The sequence below is a fragment of the Portunus trituberculatus genome, chromosome 50 (assembly GCF_017591435.1).
Source record: "Portunus trituberculatus isolate SZX2019 chromosome 50, ASM1759143v1, whole genome shotgun sequence".
Classification (NCBI taxonomy): Eukaryota; Metazoa; Arthropoda; class Malacostraca; order Decapoda; family Portunidae; genus Portunus; species Portunus trituberculatus.
Genome location: NC_059304.1, coordinates 1,460,001 through 1,481,745, shown reverse-complemented (window position 1 = coordinate 1,481,745; position 21,745 = coordinate 1,460,001). Strand labels below are relative to the sequence as shown.

Sequence of the window (21,745 nt, the reverse complement as noted above, 5' to 3'; positions counted from 1 at the left end):
TATTAATACAAATACATAAGGCAATTACAGTTCAGCAGCACCAGCATATACTATAAAAGCTTTTCTTCATAAAGAGGAGGAATATGGAATCTGCTGATTATGTAATTCTACATTTCAGATTAATTTACTGATACTATTCCCCTATCAATACTAAATAGACTAAGACATTACCTGAAGGAGTAGCTGTGATCTAATATTCTAAAGGCACACTTATATTCATATGCCTGCATCAGAGCTTGCATATAAGCAATGAATCTTGACATAATGATACACATTTAAACATACATGACCTCCAAAATACTTGAACAAATAAGAATGGAGAGATGGAGGCTCTTCTGCCATGGCTATTGATCACACCTTTATAGGGATGCTCCCATAGAGCACAAGGCATCAGAGTGTGATAGAATGAACAAACATGAACAGCAGATTTTTAATAATGGCTCCCCCTACATATCAATGAAGTATCATGTATATTCCTCTTTGGACAAATCTGATACACTATCAATCTGATTTATAACAGACAAACAAATGCTGGTACTAACAAATGCCTTTGATAAGATCTGTGCACTTTTGCTGTTGACAGTTGCCTGGCAGCAAATCTACAAAGGCAATAACTACACATTTCTCTACATGAATAAGCTTGCTGATGTTATGTGGTTCTGTGCCAGTCTTGAATGATTTTTTACAAGTGTTTCAAGAAATCCTTATTCTTCTTGTACCTAACAATATACATATTTCTTTTTCTGTAGTAAAAGTAATGAAAAAAAATCCAAACTTATGCATCACTGTTTACAGCAATGAACCATATATGACTTGATACATGCAGATACTTGGCAGAACATACATACAGCATGTACTCATACCTAAAGAATTACAACACAATCCAGGAAAAAAAAAAAATCACATGCCATCATCATCATGATCATCATCATCATCAACAACATATCATCCACATATAGAACTGCAGTAAATGAGCAAACAAGATCAACCAAATTCCACTTGAGCTGAGTTGATGACATGGCGAAGTGGAGCTTGGTTAATAGTGACAGTCTGCTCACTATGCAATGACCACAGTAAGTAAAGTCAATTCAGACTCTTATTACAATCATGACCTACAGCAATTTGTACATGGCTACCTATAAAGTTGATCAGTTCCTCCATAACTGTGGTGGAAGGAAGAGTCACCACCACCATCACCACTACCCACATCCCCGTCAGACACACTCACCTTTATCCTCCAGTGGGTTGTGAGACAGGTCTAACTTTTGCAATGGAATGTTGCTATTGGATAAGAGTGCCAGTGACAGCTTGTTAGCAAACTCCCTGCAACAAATAAAAAAAATTTGTTTTTTATATTATATCTCACTTGAGCATATACTCACACATAGATAGATAGATAGATAACATACTAAATAATGCCACATACAAATTGACTATGAAGGTAAACTACTAAAGCACCTGAAATGTTCAAGCTACTTACGCTTTGGCACCAATATTATCTAAATATATTTCTTCTAAGCTAAGTGACTTGCTGACCACGTGCAAAATTCTCTCAATTGCCTCGTGGGAAAGTTTGCTGTGGCTGGCACGCAGCTTCCTGAACCAAGTGTTGTACTCCAGCGCACTGATGATGGGGATGAGGTCTCTGAGGAGGCAAGGTGATATATTGGATTACTTGAATCATGTCTGCTGACAAAGTTGATTTTTCAGCAATGACAAGTCAAACAATTAACTTTCCAGCAGCCTCACCTGGTGGGAAACAAACCTCTAATGTGCACAGATTTTCTTGCTTGTGAGGAGCACAATTAGCTTTATCTAATAATTTAATGAGTGTTTAAATGGTACTATTCTTGTGGAAGTTTATAAATCATGGACTTGATCAAAAGAGGAGGTTTAGCTGAAAATGATACATGCCATTGTGATGCAGGGACAGTCTTCAGTTTTACATTTCATTCCATTCTGGAAGCTAAACTAATGGTGCTATAAAGTTGAGACACCAACAGTCCCAACTCAACATGCTATAGCAGAGGACCGCTATATCATGAGGCTCCCTGCTGAGACCTGGCGATCCTCTGCCTCCATTCGTCTGACCCATGCATCCTCAATAGTATCTGGGTTCTGCATCACCTGTTGACACCTGGACTACACCGCCCTTCCTTCACATAACTGTTGTCTTGAGTCTTTCTTCTTTTTTTTCTTTTTTTTTTTTCCATCATTATCATTATTAAAGTTTTTAGCTTTGTTTTATGTCACACTTTGTACATCATTACAACATGAATTGTATATACACAAATGTGTCTATCTGGCCATTAGTGCACAAAAAAGCAAAAGTTTGCAGCTAATGTTTTAATATTTTTAGAAGTGCTCAAAACTATAAAATCAAGAAACTGCCAGCAGTGAGGGATAATGCAGTGACGAGCAGACTGCTTTAACATATCAGTCACAGTTAGTATGGGTTCTGAAGCACTAACAGTTATTCAAGCTTTGAAAAGAACAAGGGACCAAACAAACTTAGCACTAATGTGCAGGTTTTCATACATGATTTGTTGATATTTTAGGTGAGGGAAACTATTGGTCCAGTCTAAAAACAAATATTTAAAATTCTATTTACCTGTTATTTTCCATTCCCCTGAAACATTTAAAAAGAGAAGCTGTATGAGCCTGAGTATATCACATGTAAAGCAATGAATCTTGTTCTAAGCCTCTAGAGGCATTATATAGTACTTATAACCTACCAGCAACACACACACACACTCACACACAAGACTATCATGCATGCATGGATCACAAGCCCACTTACACGACCAGCTCATCAAAATGTAAACACACAGGAGAAGATGAGGCTTCTTGATCACATACTTACTTTAGCCTCTCCTTATTAGCACAAATATTCCAAATCAATAAAATCAAACAATTAAACTAAAAAGGACAAAATAACAAGACAAATCAAAGAAAACAATGTGTCCTTGAAGCTAATTTGATGGCCAACAATTATTCAAAATCAAGAAAATCAAACAAACTAAAAGAACAAGGAAACAAAAACATAAATCAAAGGAACAAAGTGTCCTTGAGGCAAATCATGAACCCAGCTGGAAGTCTCTCAAAATACAGTTCACCAGCAGGTCCCACACACCACTCACTTCTGCTCTAGGTAGTCAAAGTCATGCAGATAGAGTTCCCGGGTGTCATGGGAGAGGTAGATGGTGTCCACGTCCCAGGCCACCTCCTCCCGGTAGGGCAGTGCATGGTAGTCACACATACACATGTACTGCGTGGAGAAGCCCCCACATGGCCCCATGTCCCGGGTGCCTCCTAGAGTGGCCCGCTCCAACTCCTCCAGCTGCTGCATCCGCTTTGGGGGCTGGATCTCCACCTTCCGGATGATGTGTCTGCTGAAGGAAGAGACACTAGCTGCTGTCCTCATGCTGCCTCAAGGAGATTTGTGGTACACATAGGAATTTTTTCATTTATTTATTAATTTTTCTGTAAAAAAAAAAAAAAAAAAAAAAAGGGGCTGGGAGCACTGGCCAAGGGCAAAAAAGAAAAAAAGACCTATTGAGGTGCCAGTCCCCCCAAAAAAGGTCAAAATTATCTAAAAAATAGCATGAGACACTAAACTACATAATATCACACCTTGCACAGTTTGAAGCATATGAAATTAGTCAAGAAATAGAGTGCCACGTGATGTCAGTGTGTTGCTTTGTGTAGGCCACCCCATGTGTGATTGTTATATACAGCTAGATAGTTAGATGTGATGTCACTAACACTTCTTAACTTATCTGAACACAAAGGAGAGACTAACGTGAGAGGAACAGAAGGGAAGATGTTCTTGAGGGCGGTGCAGAGGCTGAGCACCATTGTGTCCACCTCATGACTGCTGTTCTCCTCATGGGTGGTGTAGTAGGTGTACACACGGTCACAAACGGTCAGGCACAGCTGTGAACAAAAAGAAAGTGGTTTTAGTACACAGACTCACTTCTGATGCCCCTAAGAGAGTGGCAGGCAGGAGCCCAGACCATACTTACCCCCATAGCAGAGTGTGGCTGGGGATGCTGGGGTGGGGAGGGAATGCTGAGGTGTATGTACAGCTGACCATGTGGCTTGGACAGGTTCTCCCCACACTACCACTAACCTCAAATACAACAAAACACAACACAACACTGTCTCAAAGTAACAGTCTTCTGAGCACTTAAGTTTTCACATATAGCATCCAGTGGTTTTCAGACAAAATAGGCTGTAAGTATAACATGTTTTTTTTCTTTTATATTGACTGTTCATGTAATAAAAAAAAAAAAATTCACTCAAATTTGTCCTGTGTTGAACAATAATCAAAGTAAAAAGACACACACCTATTAATAAATTTCATGGCTGATTATCATCACCCTTGTCCATACACCTTCTCTTCCCCACCATACCTTCTCCTCTTCCTCTCCCATATTTTTATTCACCCAGTGATATCTCCTCCTCTTCCTCCTCCTCCTTCTCCTCTAAGATCATCCCGTTTCTCTTTTCTTTCTCATTCATTCATGAAATATTATTAATTGTTTCTTTTTTCCCTCTTTTGTTCATCTTTATTCCCTCTCCTTCTGTGTTCATTCATTTTTCCTCTAAGCTTCTTATTCCCTCTTTACTTAATTCCCTGTTTGACATTCACTCTCTTTGTCGTTTATGTATTCACTCTTTATCTATCAATCTTTTCTTCTTCCATCCATTATTTTGTTCTTCAGCCTTATTTTTCTCCTTCATACATCAACGCCTCTTCCTCTTCCTTCATGAGGACTTACTTTTGCAACACTGTTATTTAAATCAGTGATGGGAGACTGATGACGGCGCAAGATACTGTAAGGAGACACAGTGGAGTCTATAGACTCGGAACTCACTACGATAAAGATGAGAAATAAATATGTATCTGATTCATTGATTTTTATGAAAAAAAAAATCAGTCATTATCTCTAGCATCGGAATTTGGGATTTATCGATTTATCGGTTCACAATATCCGAATTAAAAAAGTCCCAGTTATCGATTGTTGATTATCGCCGATATGGTTATCGTTATTGATTCATCGATTATGGTGATATTTCTTTTCGTTATCGTGCCTTGCAGTGCTACGATCATTATGCACACTACAAAACTTTATCTATCCATCTAATTTCATTCAACACAGGAAAATCCAACATATGCATGCCATCACACACACACACACACACACACACACACACACACACACCCGGTAGCTCAGTGGTTAGAGCGCTAGCTTCACAAGCCAGAGGACCGGGGTTCGATTCCCCGGCCGGGTGGAGATATTTGGGTGCGTCTCCTTTCACGTGTAGCCCCTGTTCACCTAGCAGTGAGTAGGTACGGGATGTAAATCGAGGAGTTGTGACCTTGTTGTCCCGGTGTGTGGTGTGTGCCTGGTCTCAGGCCTACCCGAAGATCGGAAATAATGAGCTCTGAGCTCGTTCCGTAGGGTAACGTCTGGCTGTCTCGTCAGAGACTGCAGCAGATCAAACAGTGAACACACACACGAATCCCATAAACTAACTGTCAAACAAACATCAAATACTTCAACAGCAAACAAAAGCACTAAGTATCACCACAACCTTTGCTGTCACGCATGATCCAAACACCCTTATTCTCCCTCAGTGCATCATTGCATTAATCACTAAGACTGCATCAGCCAGGCACTGAGGAGTCGAGGAGGGAACACTAGTAACTGAGAGCACCTACAGTAGTAACGAAGATAATGTTGTACAATGATCTACACTACAATGATAATAAAGAGAAAAGTGTTCTAACATAATGGACAGTAGATAGTTATAGTTTGTAGTGAAGTATATGAAAAGGAAGAACAAGCATGTATGGAAAGAAAGAATTTCGTATATCTAAGTGTTGTAGTATAATGAATAGAAAGTACATACATACTAACGGACCCAGAGGAACGGAAAAAAAGGAGATTGCAAGAAAGTACGTATATGTAATGAAAATTAGTATACAAAACAAAACGTATCTATACTAATACTGAAGGATATATGTTAGTAATATTATAACAAACCACAATTACATACACGCCCAAAGAGAGAGAGAGAGAGAGAGAGAGAGAGAGAGAGAGAGAGAGAGAGAGAGAGAGAGAGAGAGAGAGAGAGAGAGAGAGAGAGAGAGAGAGAGAGAGAGAGAGAGTACATCCAATTGAAAAAAATCGCAACACTAAGAACAAATAATAATAATAATAATAATAATAATAATAATAATAATAATAATAATAATAATAACAACATTGACATAAACAAACAGATACAAAATGAAGACAAGAGGAAGTGGGTGAATAGTCTCCTCATCTTTAAGTCAGTCAAATACACATATATTCAGATAGTGGCGAGTGAGTGACACGTGAAGGCCTGACGTGCAAGCCACGCGAGGAGGGCACGGGGGTCATGAGGGAGAAAGGCAACAAGACGAGGCAAGTCGAGAGAAGGTAGTGGTGGTGGTGCAAGAGAGGATGTTGGGTGCCATGTCACGAGAGGAAATAATGATGGAAAGCAGGAAAATAGTGTGAGAAGAAAACCTGATATAAAAACCCTGACAAGTAGTGTTTAGGAGGCGAATGCAGCTGAAAACAAGTGAAAATAAATGTGATGGCGAGGAACACACGGGTGTGAGTAAAGAAAGTGGTAAAATGCTGGAAAACAAGTAGTACTGCCGGAGAGAGAAACGTGGGGGACCAAAATGACAAGGGCGTGTAAGTACTGGCAGGTGGAAGGCGAGACAGCTCGGGGTGAGAGTAAGGAAATTGAGGAACAGTAGTGGGTAATAACCGGGTGGATTGTACCAAAGATGCCAACGCGTTAAAAATAATGAAAGCCACATGAACGAAATACAGAGGACAAAGAAAGGAAGAGCGAAATAAGCAGTACGAGGACTAGAAGAACGGAGAAAGAGAAAAGAATGAAGTGGAAAAAGGGGAATTAGTAAGGAAAGGAAGAGAAGGGAAGATGAAAGGCAAAACAATGAGAAGAGGGTAAAGAAAGGTAGACGGTGCAACACGGAGAGTAAAGAAAAGGAAAAATGGAAGGAGAAACTTAAAAATCTGAGGCAGAGAGAGGGAGAGGAAGCAAAACGAAAGAACACATGAATGGAGAGAGAGAGAGAGAGAGAGAGAGAGAGAGAGAGAGAGAGAGAGAGAGAGAGAGAGAGAGAGAGAGAGAGAGAGAGCACACTAATAAAGTCAAAAAAATGAAAAACGAAAAAAAAAACACTTAAGAAATAAGATCAAGACAACGGAAGAAAGAAAACAAAATACAAGAGGAGGAACAGAAAACAAACAATATAAGAAAGAAAGAAAGCAAGAATGATGCGTGTGCAGTAAAAGGCGGGAAAAGATGAGAGGAAATGACTGCGAGTGAGGAGAGGAGGGAAGGAGGGACGGGTAGTTGGGTGCGGCTGGGAGGGATGGAGAGGAGGGAGGGAGGAGGAGGAAGACAACGGCATCTGTGGACCACTATAACTATGGGAGCGTGAAGCGTGTCTCGATACCACCTGACTGAGCATAGGGAGCCACAATTATGCGTGGACCCGCCGGCTGTCAAGGAGGTGGTAGTGGTGGTGGCGGTGGTGGTGGCCCTGTTACCGCCTGTGTCCAAGGGCGGGAAGTCACACCCACCCACCATCCCATCCCAACACGAGTGCCAAATGTCAGGTTGTTGTTACTGTGTGTGTGTGTGTGTGTGTGTGTGTGTGTGTGTGTGTGTGTGTGTGTGTGTGTGTGTGTGTGTGTGTGTGTGTGTGTGGTTGAGATGCGTCGTTTAATGTTTGTGATATTACTACTGCGTTTCTTGTCAACTTTATTATTGTTGGAGAGAGAGAGAGAGAGAGAGAGAGAGAGAGAGAGAGAGAGAGAGAGAGAGAGAGAGAGAGAGAGAGAGAGAGAGAGAGTGAGTTTAGTTCTGGAGATGTCTTTATAGAAGTCATGGCATGTCAACTAAATGCGGGTCACATCTAATGAGAGGAAGGAATCACCATTACTATTACTGTTTTGGTCTTTAGCTCAGGTTAATGCCAGGTTGTAGAGGTGTATTAGCGCGGGCAGCCAGGCGTGTAGTGTCACAGGGAGATATAGAGAACAGCGATAGAGTTATTACACAGACATTGATGACAAGACAAGTCACCTGTTGAAGTGTCATGAATCCACACACATGACATAGAATGTAATGAAAGAGCGTGTTTGTCAAAGGAGAGACAAGTTAGATTTGCTGGTGGTGTCAAAACAACAACAGGAGAGAGCAAAAAAAGTAAAAATGTGGCGGCGATTATAAAAAAAAAAAAAAAAAGGAAAATTCTTGACCAACCAGAAGCTGTTAAAGTGTCATAAAACCACACACAAGACGAAGAAAGACAAAGAAAAGTGAATATTAAAGGAATGATAATTAGAAGCTGGCGGTGTAAGAAAACAATTATTATAAAGAAAAAACAATTTTAAGTTTTTGTGTAAAAGAGAAAATGAACGATGCCTATAAAATAATAAATCCATCAAATAAATAAATAAATAAAACAAATAAAATCACGATAAATTCAACGGGTTCGCGCACAACTAAGTTATTTTAAAATGTACACCATAAAAAGGCGACAGAGCTACCATTAGCGAATCGCAGACTGAACTTTGAACTCAACCAGCGGGAGAGAGTAGCGGCATTTCCACCTCTTTGGGTAATACTATGACGAGCTTAGTGGCATTTCCATCACAGGACGCGGCGACTCTGCTTGAAAAGGACTACTGTGCCCACTCTCCCACGCATCACTGCCTTCTGAGACCAACTGAACCACTGAAGGATAAAATAGTGTACCCTGCTGAGAGAGAGAGAGAGAGAGAGAGAGAGAGAGAGAGAGAGTATACTACGCGTGATTGCATTCTGAGAACAAGTAGTGAAGTTCAATGAAGCATACAAGTCCCTTCTAGACGAAACAAATACATGGACCATCTTCCCACCCCGTCTGCTGCTTAGGAGGGAGGCACGTCACATGCAACATCACACCCCACCTCTTCAACATAACGAAAGGCAATGTTCTGAGACGATCTTAACGATATGACCAACACTAAAGACGAAATAAGGACAGTTTTCCCATCCACTCTCTCTGGTAAGGAAGACGACATACTACACACACACCCGCTCTAAAATGGAAAATAATGTATTCCGCTAATTCACTGTCTCATTCATGCACTCATTCCCTCATGCTCTCATTCTCTCACTCCCTCACTCATGCAATCATTCTCTCACTCATTCTCTCACTCCCTCCCTCATACTCATTTTCTTACTCCCCTACTCAAATACACTCATCCCTTGATTTACTCTCTCACCACACTACTACTCCAACGAAAGACATTGTTCTGAGACAATTCTATATGATATGAGCCACACTCAGTGATAGGCGGCGCCCTCCTTGCCCTCTCCCTCGCTGCACGGTGTCATCTGACCCCGTTACTGCACCGCTATTAACCCAATCAGTCAATCAAACAGCACTCTCATCCATCGCGGCCTCTCTTAATGTACCTCACTAACTCAGGTTCGGTAGGTTAAGATGCAATGGGTCACGAAGAAACATAAGAAAATAAAAGAAGTTACAAAAAGTCGTCTAATCGTGGAATGAAACAGTATTAAAAAAAAAAAAACTACGAATAGTTGTTTTAATAGGTGTTTTATTTTTCACGTGGTAATGCAAAATTCTAGCTAAACTATCACTTGAGACATACAAACACACTCGAAGCCTCAATAATATCACCAACCGTCTGTTATAAATATCCAAAGCCCTCGTACAAGATATTTTCAAAACACAAATGTTCAAGTTCTAATGGCTGACTTATTTTCCCAGTTGATGATGCCGGACAGTTGTTGAACCATCGCTATAAACCAAATCGTACAAACACCCTAGAAAACTGCAAAGGCACTCCATACAGTCCGTTAGAAGCACACAAGACGATGAAACGCGGAAGAATAAGAACATTAGTTCCTCATGACCACCACCAACCACCATCTCATGCAAGGAAATCAGGATCGCGTCACTGCTTCACTGCACACCACACGGAACAGCGCCACGTAGTACACAACACACAACCACAGCACTCCACAGCACCGTATTACACTCAAAAGAACACAAACTCTACACATATATGGCCAAAGCATGAACGAGAACACATTACCAAGTCGAAACGAGTAAAATGCAGCAAAATACTTCATGTACTTTGCAACACTAATAGGCACACAACGCAGACGACAAAGTGAGACGTACAAACGAGTATAATGCAACACTTGTAGGTTATATACAAAACACCCGCAACAACAGACCACGCAGACCGCACAGTAGGAACGAGAATACACACATACTGCAATTGTGGGCAAGAATACACTACAAAGTACAGGTAAGTCGAACCCAACACAATACTTCATACGCAACACTCCTCCTCCTCCTCCTCCTCCTCCTCCTCCTCCTCCTCCAGCATAGCCACTCGAACCCAGGGATGTAGGGAGCGTCACACTTCATATTTCTCCACACTGACCATATGCACTAATACACTCTATTATTACACGCTGCTGCACACTATACACGCACGACCGACACACCCGCGCCTCACTGCACTGCACCAGGCAATGAGCCAATGTAATTTAGAACAGTTAAGCTTCTTTCATTCTGGTCGCCACTAACATTGCGGAAATTGAGTGAATGTTGCTCGTATACGTGTGGGAAATATCTCACACACACACACACACACACACACACACACACACACACACACACACACACAGAGAGAGAGAGAGAGAGAGAGAGAGAGAGAGAGAGAGAGAGAGAGAGAGAGAGAGAGAGAGAGAGGGGGCGGTTCACGTGTACACATAGCCGTATCTCACCACTTAACGTTATGTCATATTCACACACACACACACACACACACACACACACACACACACACACACAAGGTCCCTCCAGTACAAATACATTACAGGTGAGTTATGGTTCACCCACAAAAAAAAAAAAAAGATAATGAATGGGAACGAGACGAAGATGAATGAAGAAACAGTCGATCGCCACAAACCGAGTTCTCACAGTTGGACAGAAGCCACGGGACTGAAATAACTCCATAATTAAGAGAGATTTATATGGGATGTAATTAGGAGATGATCTGATAAGAGGTCTTTAAGAGGTACTACAAGGGAATATAACATCCATTACAGAAGTGTGGATTAAGAGGGAGGGATCTGATGAGGTGTTAAGAAAATGTAAGATATAAAAGCAACGGTAACTAATTTATATTCATTAGAGAGGCGTAGATTAAGAGGAAGTGGACTGTTAAGAGGTGCAACGGATACCTATATATGACAAGAATAACATAAATATACATTCCTTAAGTGTGAAATAATAGGGAGGATCTGATAAAGGTCTTCTGTAAGTGAAATAAGGGAACATAAGAGTGACACAAACAAAACTCAAAGGATCAGTAATGATGGATATAAAATGAATGAGTTCAAGACTGATAGAGTTAGATTTAGAAAAGAGACAAAGATTGGTTCTTAAATATAACGAGGAGGGTGATGATGATGATGATGATGATGATGATGATGATGAGGAGGAGGAGGAGGAGGAGGAGGAGGAGGAGGAGGAGGAGGAGGAGGAGGAATAACATGCTCAAGCTTAATAGACTTCAATTCGAAGGAGATAGAAAGTCATCAAACAGAAGAAGAAGAAGAAGAAGAAGAAGAAGAAGAAAAAAAAAAAAAAAAAAGAAGAAGAAGAAGCAAGACAACAGTATCTATCTATATACCAGACTCAGATTCCCCTCACAACACAGCCCACAGTGAAGACTCAGCCCCGTATTTTGAAACCCTCTGTCCTCTCATAAAGACTATTTTCAAAGACTACAGAGACGAGCAATCGGGTTCTCTTGCCTGTTTCTCTCCCAGTGAAGGTCAAGATTTCTTATTAAACTATCGCTATAATCATGAAAACACGTTTGAAGACCCCCAATTACATTTAATGCACTAGAGACCCCTAAAATGGAGATAAGAGTGTTTTGCTATTTGTTTTTATTTTAGTGATAGGATTAAGTTTATCGTTATGTATACATCTTGTCCGATGCATATTGAAATTTCACGTGACATTCCAGACTGACAACGAAAACAAAAAGAAACTTACACGCATTTTTCGATCATTCCGTAATATGTCAAATGCAAAGGAATGCTTGCGTCATCAAATAAAGACATTTTTTTCTCTCTCATATTCGCTATCAACAAAGAACAAACATATATTTTTAGAAGTTTTCTAAATAAGTGCTACAATTTTCAACATTTGTTTTTCTACTATAGTCTCTTGAATCTGTGTGTGATCTATTGAAAGATCGAATTAAACTTTCTTTCTGGGCCCGTAAAATTTTCTTTAGTTCAGCGACCGTTACCAAAAAGTAATTATAACAGTGAGAGGTTTAACGCGCCACAACATCGGGAACGTACACTGCTGACGTCTGAGAGGGGAAGGAATAGCAACAACAGCAGTCTCCACTAGCAATACCTGGGCGGAAATTATCACGACAGCAAGCACTTCCCTAAAACAAAGGCTATCTGTCCCTCTGTCTCTGCGCCTCCACCCTGAACCAGAGCGCACTACTGACAGGTTCAAAGGACGACACCCACACACACACACACACACACACACACACACACACACACACACACACACACACACACACACACACCAGTCAGGAAGGAGGGAGGGAAGGTAAGGCCATAAGGATACAGAGAACACGAAACTCTTGTTTGATTTGTGGTAAATCGATGTGATTTCAAATTGTTTCTTCTTATGAGTTGAGTGACTTGAGGAGTAATAATAAAAGCTTTCAGAATATTAATTTTACATGTGTGTTTTTCGTTACTTATCTAATTTTCGTTTTGCTTCCTTACTTTAATATGACATACTATTTCAAAACTGAATATCTAAATGATTTATAAATTATTCTGGTGGTAGTAGTAGTAGTAGTAGTAGCAGTAGCAGTAGCAGTAGCAGTAGCAGTAGCAGTAGCAGTAGCAGCAGCAGCAGCAGCAAAAAAAAATCTTACATCATGCAATCTAATACGTGACTCAAATAATATACGAATACGATCAAAACCTAAACACACACACACACACACACACACACACACACACACACACACACACACACACACATACACGCAGCGAGACCCGCACTACAGCAACAAGCTTGGCACGTGGCACCAGCGAGTCGCGTGAACAAAGTGACAGGCAGGCAGCACGTGGAGGAGGCGGCCAAGAGACGAGGCTGCGCACGCTCGCCTTCCTTCGCGGCCAAGCCCTGACTGTGAGACTATGGCCCGTACTCTAAAACGCTCAGCTCTCACCACGACTATTTTCCAAGGAAACATATATGATTAACCGGGTTCTCAAGAGTGTTTCTTCTATCCGTAATCTATAAATCTTAATAATCTGTCACTAGAGCCATAAAAACAGCTTTAAAACCCTGTGTCACTTCAGCTTGAGCCTTTTGAAAATAATGGAGGTGCAGAATATGGTCCTCAGTGCCGCACCGTCCCTCCGCCTCTCCGCCAGACGAGAGAGAGGCACCCCTGGGACCGTCGTAACACTTTATCCGCGTGTTTGAGTTTCACAGAACTTGCACAACTGGCGTGACGGATTGAGTGAGTCATCATTGAGCGAGTGTTGGGTGTTGTGTGCCCAGGAAACCTAACACAGCGGCGGCCAGGCACAACACAATGCAACACAACACATCGTAAAACAACGTAACGCAACGCAAGGCACTTAAAAAACAGACACATGACTAACACATTCCTCGTACTTAATACAACACGGTAGAGGAACGCGTAAATACAGCAACACACACACACACACACACACACACACACACACACACACACACACACACACACACACACACAGGGACACCACTATGTGATAAGCACAAACACACAATTCTCTCTCTCTCTCTCTCTCTCTCTCTCTCTCTCTCTCTCTCTCTCTCTCTCTCTCTCTCTCTCTCATAAGAATTCCACAAAGACAATACCCAATTCAGAAGATGAGGTGACGAAACAGCCTTTTGTGCAAGTCGGAAGTCGAGGGAGTGAGAGAGAGAGAGAGAGAGAGAGAGAGAGAGAGAGAGAGAGAGAGAGAGAGAGAGAGAGAGAGAGAGAGAGAGAGAGAGAGAGAGAGAGAGAAAGTCACGCAAGCTGGCTACTCACGCCTCCTTCTTATCCCCTTATTTGGAAACACTTCTCGCCGCAACTCCACTACATTCAAAAGCCTGTAGTTAAGTGACACTGTTTTTAAAAGAGTTTTTATGGCTTTCGTGACAAATTAACACGAGTTCTACACTAGTAATAGGAGAAACAGTCTTGAGAATCTAGGTAATCATCTGTGTAGCCTTTGAAAATAGTCGTGGTGAGAGAACGAAGCGTTTCATAATAACAGCATTGTGTAACTGCATCACCTCTCTCCCTAGTGAGGCAAAAAAGGGTGTGGTAAGTAGGTGATGTATGTCTCAGTTCTCACGTTCACGGCGGCCTTCTATGGTGCATACAATACCGTATGTAATTCACCACGGTCGTCTGCTGGTCACTCAGCCAGCCTTCCCCATTACGGAGCGAGCTCAGAGCTCATAGACCGATCTTAGAGTAGGACTGAGACCACAACACACTCCACACACCGGGAAAGCGAGGCCACAACCCCTCGAGTTACATCCCGTACCTATTTCCTGCTAGGTGAACAGGGACCACACATTAAGAGGCTTGCCCATTTGCCTTGCCTCGCCTAGGACTCGAACCCGGACCCTTTCGATTGTGAGTCGAGCGTGCTGACCACTACACTACGCGGTGTGTGTGTGTGTGTGTGTGTGTGTGTGTGTGTGTGTTAAGAATGGTGTCTGTAGTCTCTTTAAAATGACAGTATGGGCTGTTCTTTCAAGTCTTAAGGAATAGAGATATGGAAGTCTGGTGGAGTAGTAGTAGTAGTAGTAGTAGTAGTAGTAGTAGTAGTAGTAGTAGTAGTAGTAGTAGTAGTAGTAGTAGTAGTAGATTTTCAGCATTACTAACACACACACACACACACACACACACACACACACACACACACACACACACACACACACACACACACACACACACACACACACACACACACACACACACACACACACACACACACACACACACACACACACACACATTATACAAAACGACACCACTGACGAATAGATCAAAACACGCACGCACGCACGCACGCACGCACGCACACACACACACACACACACACACACACACACACACACACACACACACACACACACACACACACACATACACACACACACACACACTGAGACACAACGAAGCGGATAATACACCTAAAAGGATGTATTGCACTGGAAACACACACACACACACACACACACACACACACACACACACACACAGAGGTAGTTCCAGTCACTATGAGCTCAAACTAATGTCTTTTCTTCCTCGCGCTCTCACATAGCAACATACGCTAAATGATGGATAGACGGAGGAGGAGGAGGAGGAGGAGGAGGAGGAGGAGGAGGAGGAGGAGGAGGAGGAGGAGGAGGAGGAGGAGGAGGAAGGAAGGAACAGGTGGGTACAGGTAAGAAATGTGGGTCGCTGGATTAATCACGGCGTTTTCACTTAAGAGAGAGTGCTCTTCCTCTTCTTCTTCCTCCTCCTCCTCCTCCTCCTCCTCCTCCTCCTGCTCTTCTTCTTCTTCTTTTCTTCTTTCTCCTACTCCTCCTCCTCTTCTTTATCTTTTCAAAATCATAATTTCATCCCTTTATTCCTCAGGTAGGCTCAGACGGCGTCGGCCCCTCTCCCCTCTCTCTCTCTCTCTCTCTCTCTCTCTCTCTCTCTCTCTCTCTCTCTCAATGATACATAAACAATAAAAGAAGAAAAGAAAGTAAAGAGAGAGAGAGAGAGAGAGAGAGAGAGAGAGAGAGAGAGAGAGAGAGAGAGAGAGAGAGAGAATAAAAAAGATGTATACAAATGAGGATAGGAGAAACAGAGGGAGAGAGGGAGAGAGGGAGAGGTAGGGATGAGGTGAGTGACAGGTCTTAAGGAAAGCTGACTGCCATCATTCACCTGGCGCGCCTCCTCCTTCTCCTCCTTTCCTTTCTCTCCCTTTCCCCTCTCCTCCACGCCCTATTCTCTCTCTCTCTCTCTCTCTCTCTCTCTCTCTCTCTCTCTGTTCCCCTATGTGCGTAACTTATTCACAGTGGCTTCAATTCACCCTGGGGAGGAGAGGAGTGGGGAGAGAGAGAGAGAGAGAGGTACATGTGGGGGAGAAAGAAGGAAGGGAGGGAGGGAGAGAGGGAGAGAAGGAGGGTGAGAGGGGAGAGAGATAACACACGTCCTTCGCACTCTCTCCCATTCACATCAGAACACTCCCGACCGATACTGTCGTGCTGGAGTGCCGGGAATGAAAACTGGGTGTTGTTGTTGTTGTTGTTGTTGTTGTTATGGTAGTAGTAGTAGTAGTAGTAGTAGTAGTAGTAGTAGTAGTAGTAGTAGTAGTAGTAGTAGTAGTAGTAGTAGTAGTAGAAGTGATGGTAGAAATAGTATTAGTGATGGTTTATATAAGCAGTATAGTGACAAAATCTCCTTTCCTCCTCCTCCTCCTCCTCCTCCTCCTCCTCCTCCTCCTCCTCCTCCTCCTCCTCATCATCATCATCATCATCATCAAGAGCCCTCCACGGAAGGCGGAAGCAGGCACACGGGCAAGCATGGGAGGCACAGATAGAAAGACCGACAGGCAGGGAGGCAGGTGGCAGGCGGCGGGGACCAGAATAGCCCCACCAGGACCCACCACAACCACCACCACCAGTAGCAGTAAGCAAGCCAGCCCAATCTAGCCTAGACCAGCCCAGCTCAGCCCAGCCCATTCAGCCACGCCCAGTTCCAGACTAAATATATTTTTACTGACTTCCGACTCAAATGCACATTCTCTCTCTCTCTCTCTCTCTCTCTCTCTTTCTCTCAAGTCAACAGGCCTATACATGGCAGTCCCTGTTTAAACCTGCTTACCTAGTTCCATCTATCCTCCCTATTCATAAGTCTGTCTAAGGTTCCAAAATTGAAAACTCCTTACTGATTCCCGGTCCTTCACCTAGTACTAACAACCTGACTACTGAGAAAATTGAAAACTCCTTATTGATTCCCGGTCCTTCACCACTAACAACCTGAGTACTGAGGCTATTCCATTAATCTACATGTATTTGACAACGAGTTTCTTCCCATCTCCTTTCTAAAAAAACTAACCTGATCACACTTCAACCAGTTATTACTTGTTTTGTTCTGATTACTAACGCTCGAGATGCTTGTCACCTTTCTCATACCATTAAAGGCTCTTCCCCCCCCCTTCTCTCTCTCTCTCTCTCTCTCTCTCTCTCTCTCTCTCTCTCTCTCTCTCTCTCTCTCTCTCTCTCTCTCTCTCTCTCTCATCATTCATCGTTTCCTTCCTCTTAGCCCATCCCCTCACCATGACCATGACCAGGAGGAGGAGGAGGAGGAGGAGGAGGAGGAGGAGGAGGAGGAGGAGGAGGAGGAGGAGGAGGAGGAGGAGGAGAAGAAGAAGAAGAAGAAGAAGAAGAAGAAGAAGAAGAAGAAGAAGAAGAAGAAGAAGAAGAAGAAGAAGAAGAAGAAGAAGAAGAAGAAGAAGAAGAAGAAGAAGAAGAAGAAGAAGAAGAAAGAAGAAGAAGAAGAAGAAGAAGAAGAAGAAGAAGATGATGATGATGATGATGATGATGAAGATGGAGATGGAGGAGAAGCATATTGTAACACACACACACACACACACTCTCTCTCTCTCTCTCTCTCTCTCTCTCTCTCTCTCTCTCTCTCTCTCTCTCTCTCTCGCACCATACCCTGAGCCGCCTCCTCCCAGACGGCAGTCGAGGCATTAATACAAGCAGGAATCAATAAAGGTAGGATGGCCCGCTGCCCCTTCCCTCAAAACCTATACAGTAACTCCGCCACCACCACCACTACCATTCCCACCACCTCCACCTCCTCCTCTACTTCCTTCTCACTCTCCTTTTAATTCTTCTCCTCCTCCATCTTTTCTTTTCCTCTCTTCTTTTAATACTACTACTTTTCCTTTTCTTCCTTCTCCTCCTCTTCTAATACTGCTACTTTTCTCCTCTTGCTCTTCTTCCTCTTTCTTCTTCTTCTTCTTCTTCTTCTTCTTCTTCCTCCTCCTCCTCCTCCTCTTACTTCTAATACATACTACGTGCTACTTCTCAGCCTCAGATTATTCCTCCTCCTCCTCCTCCTCCTCCTCCTCCTCCTCCTCCTCCTCCTCCTCCTCCTCCTCCTCCTCCTCCTCCTACTACTACTACTACTACTACTACTCCACTCTTGATAGTGATGGTGGTGATGGGTTACGAGAAAGGAGACGTTGGATGATAAAGGAGATGAATGAAGAAGAAAAATGACAAGAGGGAAGGATAAGAATATGTTAACTGATAGGAAGGAAAAGAAGGGAAAAATGATGATAACTGAAGGAAAATGAAAGGACACATTGTTAAAGAGATGAAAGGGAAGGCGATGATAAAATGAAGAGAAGGAATGACGGAGTGAGAGAGAGAGAGAGAGAGAGAGAGAGAGAGAGAGAAAGGAGAACTAAGGAAAAGACATCGGGTGAAGAAGGAAGGTCTACCATGAGATAGAGAGGAAGATATGAGGGAAGGATAGCAACAACAACAACAACAACAACAACAACAACAACAACAAAAGCTAAAGTCAATCCAATACATCTCCAGTACTCCTAAAGTGAAGGTTTGATCATGTAGGAGGCACCACTATCATCCTAACCACCACCACCACCACCACCACCACCATCACCACCACCACCACCATCACTATAACCACCTCCACCACCACAAGGGCAACACACACTATGGACGGATTGTGTATACTGCCACCCCCCTCCCCCCCGTCTCTCTCTCTCTCTCTCTCTCTCTCTCTCTCTCTCTCTCTCTCTCTCTCTCTCTCTCTAGTGTATTTATCTTTCATGTGGTGAATGTTTCCTAGGGTTTACTTGTACATGTTGCATCTCGGGTTACATTTACGCAGCTTGAATAAAATAAGGGATGTTTTTAATGTTGTATCCGAGTCTTAGTAATATTGTATAACCTTTGCATTGCTTCTATTTGTCCTAAGTTTGACTGTACACATATTTATTTTGGGGTTACATTTACATAAGTTGAGGAAAAGATGTCTTAATCGTGTATGTATGTACTTTCCTTCGTCAAGAAAAATAAAAATAAGTAAACATATGAATAAGTCAGTACATATCATTAATGGCAATATCTACGTAATAAGTGGAGTAGAGTAAGCAATGAAGTATAGTGTTACTTCATAATCTTAAAAACAACACTGCAAAAGTAAAAAGTAAAATCAAATAAACCTACTCGTATTCTATCATTACTGCATCAGATTCCACGTCAGAATAACTGAGTAATATTCTAATAACTTAAGTCTACATCTACTTAATAAGTGGAGTAGGAGAGTGAGCAATGATGAAGTATGAGGGAAGATATAAAGTAAAGACATCAATCCGGATACAATACACTCTGGCTCATATGATCTAAGAGTAACACTAATGGGTGAAGGCACTACAACGTTCCCAACTTCCCTTGCCTTCCACTGCGCGTTAAACAGTGCTGGTTCCATTAATTCCAACCTCATGGATGTGGAAATAATAAAGAGACAGACAGACTTAAGTGAGACGAGTTTCCATGCCTTGCAGAACGCCTCTATGATTCAGGGGCGCAAAAAATTAGCTGTGAAAACGTTTTGAGACGAATAGACCTTTTAAACATATAGCACACACGACTCGCCTTTGACTAATGAACGCCAAGACAAAGCAAAAATTATAAACACATGACGCAGCATCCTTGACAGTACAGACCTCTATACAAACACTCCAGCTATACAGAGGATACAAAATTGTGATAGAGATAAGACACTACCGGCCTGTCTTTGAAAGGCATTCCTAGAACGCAAGAATTATAAAAACAAGATGCAACACACTTCACAGTACAGACTTCTTCTATACAAACACACCAGCTATACGCAATAAATGTGATAAAGATATAGCACGAGTACAGGCAAGCCCCTGTATCCTGTAGAACACAAATAAACATCAGACAGCGCTCTTAGTAATAATATAGAAGAGCTCTATAGAAAAGCTCTCATGCTTCCCCGATCCGTGAGACGCAAAAATATCCCGCACCGCCCCGTCACCGAAGCCCCATTAATAGTGTTAGAGGCGCAAATCCAGAGTCGCCCTAATAATACGATGCTCCCTCCCCCCGCCACCCAACGCCTCCCCAGCGGCCCACACTCCCTTGCCACCCCAACCCGCCAGACTCCCCAGGCACGCTCAGTTCCCCATGCTGCTACCCTGCCCCACCACACAAGGCCGCTCGCTAAGCGTATAACTAAATGTATGCCTTATATAGCCTTGCCTTCCCACCTGTCACTGATTACTGGGCTTAACATCTCTATTGGTGGTCATAGCTTATAATACACACACCCCACCGCATCAAGACTCGAAATCCAATTTGCTCTCAGATCACGATTTTCAGAGGCCACAGAGATGAGAAGTCAGGTTTTCGAGAGCGTTTCCCCAGTTAATAATCTAGCAAGCTTGTTATCCTATTATCAGAACAGTATAAACACCTTTAAAACCCAGTGACACTATCTCCTATATATTGAAAGGAGGCGAGGCACGAATGGAAATGCTTCAGAATATGGTCCTATAAAAAGAAAAAGAGAAAAACTTGTGGTCATCAAAGAAAGTTACACACCCCGTCGCTCTCTCCCGAATAAAGAGTTACGCTACGAACGCTCTCTCCCACGCCGCCGCTATACCTGGTCCGTCTATAACCACATGGCCAAGGTAAGGCTGCGGGGACCATTACGGGACCTCATCGTGCGTCTCCACTCTCCAGACCACCACCATCCAAGTCCCCATGCACCCCACTGCGCCTTCCTCCCACTTCCACTACCCTCCCTCTTCCTCCTCCTACACCCTATAACCACTTGGACTCTAGCAAGGGGGGACCACCAGCCCTCCCTCCTTTCTAACCTGACGAACGGAAAGCCTCAAAACACACACACACACACACACACACACACACACACTCAGTCAGTCAAGAGTAACAGACAAAGGACCTTGCCTGAGTCACAATCAAGGGGTTCCTCTCCTTCTCCTCGCCACCTCCAACCAAGGACAAGGCCAGGGACATCAGCTGACGGGAAGGACGTCTTTAGGATGCCATTAGGAGTGTGAACATCAAATACCTGCAGTCACTCTTTTATCTTACACACACACACACACACACACACACACACACACACACACACACACACACACAAACACACACACACCCCTTTTCCCCTCCCTCCTCTCGTCCCTTATCTTCCCTTCTCTTCCCCTCCCCTTCCACCTCTCATCCGCTTTCTCCCCTCCCTCACCCCAGCACCTCCATCACCGCCCATCCACTCCCATCAATAATAATCCACGATCACAGCCAATCACAGGGGCTTCATCCACCTACCCACCACCACCACCACCACCACCACCACCACTAAACGCTCCTCTTGTTATGTGTGGCAGCAATGTCGCTACCGTGTTGTCTGTGGTTGGGATTGGAACAGGCGAGCGAGAGTGA

At 43.0% G+C, this 21,745-nt stretch overlaps 1 protein-coding gene across 32 annotated transcripts in view; it reads right to left on the bottom strand.

Moving 5' to 3' along the window:
• The window catches only part of LOC123500185 (F-actin-uncapping protein LRRC16A-like), a 143,742-nt gene that overhangs the window by 94,865 nt on the left and 27,132 nt on the right, over nucleotides 1-21,745 (bottom strand). For 20 of the 32 annotated variants that reach the window (XM_045248925.1, XM_045248923.1, XM_045248934.1 and 17 more), the window contains exons 5-9: nucleotides 3,803-3,936; nucleotides 3,141-3,392; nucleotides 2,612-2,629; nucleotides 1,481-1,645; nucleotides 1,229-1,323 (exon numbers count right to left, since the gene is read on the bottom strand). In XM_045248925.1, coding sequence (XP_045104860.1) covers nucleotides 1,229-1,323; nucleotides 1,481-1,645; nucleotides 2,612-2,629; nucleotides 3,141-3,392; nucleotides 3,803-3,936 — 664 coding nt within the window. Of the gene's footprint in view, nucleotides 1-1,228; nucleotides 1,324-1,480; nucleotides 1,646-2,611; nucleotides 2,630-3,140; nucleotides 3,393-3,802; nucleotides 3,937-4,025; nucleotides 4,224-21,745 lie in introns of those variants that run through there. The other 12 variants (XM_045248929.1, XM_045248933.1, XM_045248941.1 and 9 more) reach the window with 4 other exon arrangements.